The sequence below is a fragment of the Cricetulus griseus genome, chromosome 2, assembly GCF_003668045.3.
Source record: "Cricetulus griseus strain 17A/GY chromosome 2, alternate assembly CriGri-PICRH-1.0, whole genome shotgun sequence".
Taxonomy (NCBI): Eukaryota; Metazoa; Chordata; class Mammalia; order Rodentia; family Cricetidae; genus Cricetulus; species Cricetulus griseus.
The window spans coordinates 408,915,231-408,917,027 of record NC_048595.1 but is presented as its reverse complement, the minus strand read 5'-3'; the positions used below and the strand labels follow the sequence as shown (position 1 = coordinate 408,917,027).

The following is a 1,797-nucleotide window of genomic DNA, read 5'->3' as shown; positions in this document are numbered from 1 at the left end:
ATGTCCAAAGCATCCCTTCTGCTGCTCTGGGCTGCCCTGGTACTGACCAGCCATGGACATGGAGCCATGATGAGAAAGGAAGATTCGTGGAAGCCACTGAGCAACCCCAGAAACAGAGAACTGGTAAGAACACATTTGGGGAGCACTGGCTGAGGGATGCAGCTGGCGCCTCTCAATAATTATATGTAGGCAACCAAGAGTTGAGAAGATTCTCATCAGAACAGGACTGAATTTTGCTTTCCTAGTAGCTGGCATCCTACCATTTCTCTAAGTTACATTTGTTTCTATATGGAGAAACAAATTTAAAATAGAAGTGACTTTATACATACACAGCCCACCGCATTTTAAGTGATCTTATACATACACCAACATTAGATCATTAATTCTAATATGCAAACAATATGAAAAGAGCATTGGGACTTAGCTTGGTGTCAGAAAGCTCGTCTAGCATGCACAAACCTGGGTTTGGAACAGCAGAAAAAGGGGGAGAGGCAGAGGAGAAGGTGGAGATGGGGAAAGGGAAAATGAGAAAGAATCACTTTGTGATGATAAAATGGATTACCCCACAATAGCGTTTGCAAAACTTATTTGCAGAAACTGGAAGTGGACCCTGTGCAGTTGTCAATTTTAAGCATACAGACACCTAGAAAACAGAATTTAAAAGATCAGTAAAACATGCTTTTAAAAGTATACCTAGATTAGCAACATTGTTGACACGTCTATTTCAAATGTAGGTTTTCTAAAGTAAGTGATGTGATCTACAACAAGGTAGGCTAGAAGCTATCCAGCCATTAGCACTCTGCACAACTGTTAATTTGCTAAAAGGTATCTGAAACAGAGACAGTGGTCCAGCACAGTAACTGGGGTCCCCTCATGCAGAGGAGAAAAGGAGCTGACCACCGTGGAGTTTGGTTTCATCTCTCACCTTGCTGGTCAGAGAAGGTTCAGCGAGTATTGGCCTGAAGTGTGATTTAATCGGTTATGCCTTCCCTGGCTTGCCACCAGGAATGCTGAACTGTCCTGTGAGAGCTGAAATGCCAGAAAGCTGGCAGACCAAAAAGAAACAGGAGAAGCTTAAAGCCATTCTAGATTGTCAACTTCCGGCTTCTCTGGTTAGTGTTTAACTCAGTTAGGGGAGAAGAAAGGCAGGGAAATAAACACGGGGCTCTGGGCGCTTGGATGCTGCATTTAAAGGCACTGAGCATTTTTTTTTTTCTTGTCTCTAGTTTTTCAGAAGCCTTCAGGCCTATTTTAGGGGCAGAGGACTCGATCTTGGGAGACTTCCAAATACCTTCTCCATGAATGAGGACCCCAGACCTCTCTCTCTGCAGGCAGAACATATGGCTTCTGCATTTGCAGACTACGAGGAGCACAAAAACTCGCTCCCTAATTCCCACAAGGGCTGAGAGCCTCTGAGCCCAGGTAATGCTGCCGCTTCCGTCCCAGGATCTTTCCAAGCACACAGTCATGCAGGAAAGCTTTTGAAAAGATTTCTTAGAATTCAGCCCTCAGTTTTGATTATACTCATCACTATTAAATATTTAGATTTGGCTCAGGCATTTCTTAGTCTGGTTTTTAAAATAAATAATGGTAATGATGTTGAAACATAGCTTCCTAAAGAGAAGTACATCAATCATAGAATTGTCACTCAGGAGGATTTTTAAATTAATGAAATAACACAGAGCTTTACTTATGTATTATTTCCAGGTCTGGTCATATAGGCAGGTTATATGAAAAACTATATGTAAAGATATATGTTAATTATTTGGGATAAGTGGGAAGTTAAGAGTAGTTCTT

At 41.8% G+C, this 1,797-nt stretch overlaps 1 protein-coding gene across 1 annotated transcript; it reads left to right on the top strand.

The window, feature by feature from the left end:
- Positions 1-1,406, top strand: CUNH2orf66 (chromosome unknown C2orf66 homolog). Its single transcript, XM_035439302.1, has 2 exons — positions 1-123; positions 1,227-1,406. The coding sequence occupies exons 1-2, from the start codon at positions 1-3 to the stop codon at positions 1,404-1,406; spliced, it is 303 nt and encodes a 100-aa protein (XP_035295193.1).
- The last annotated feature ends 391 nt before the right edge of the window (positions 1,407-1,797 follow it).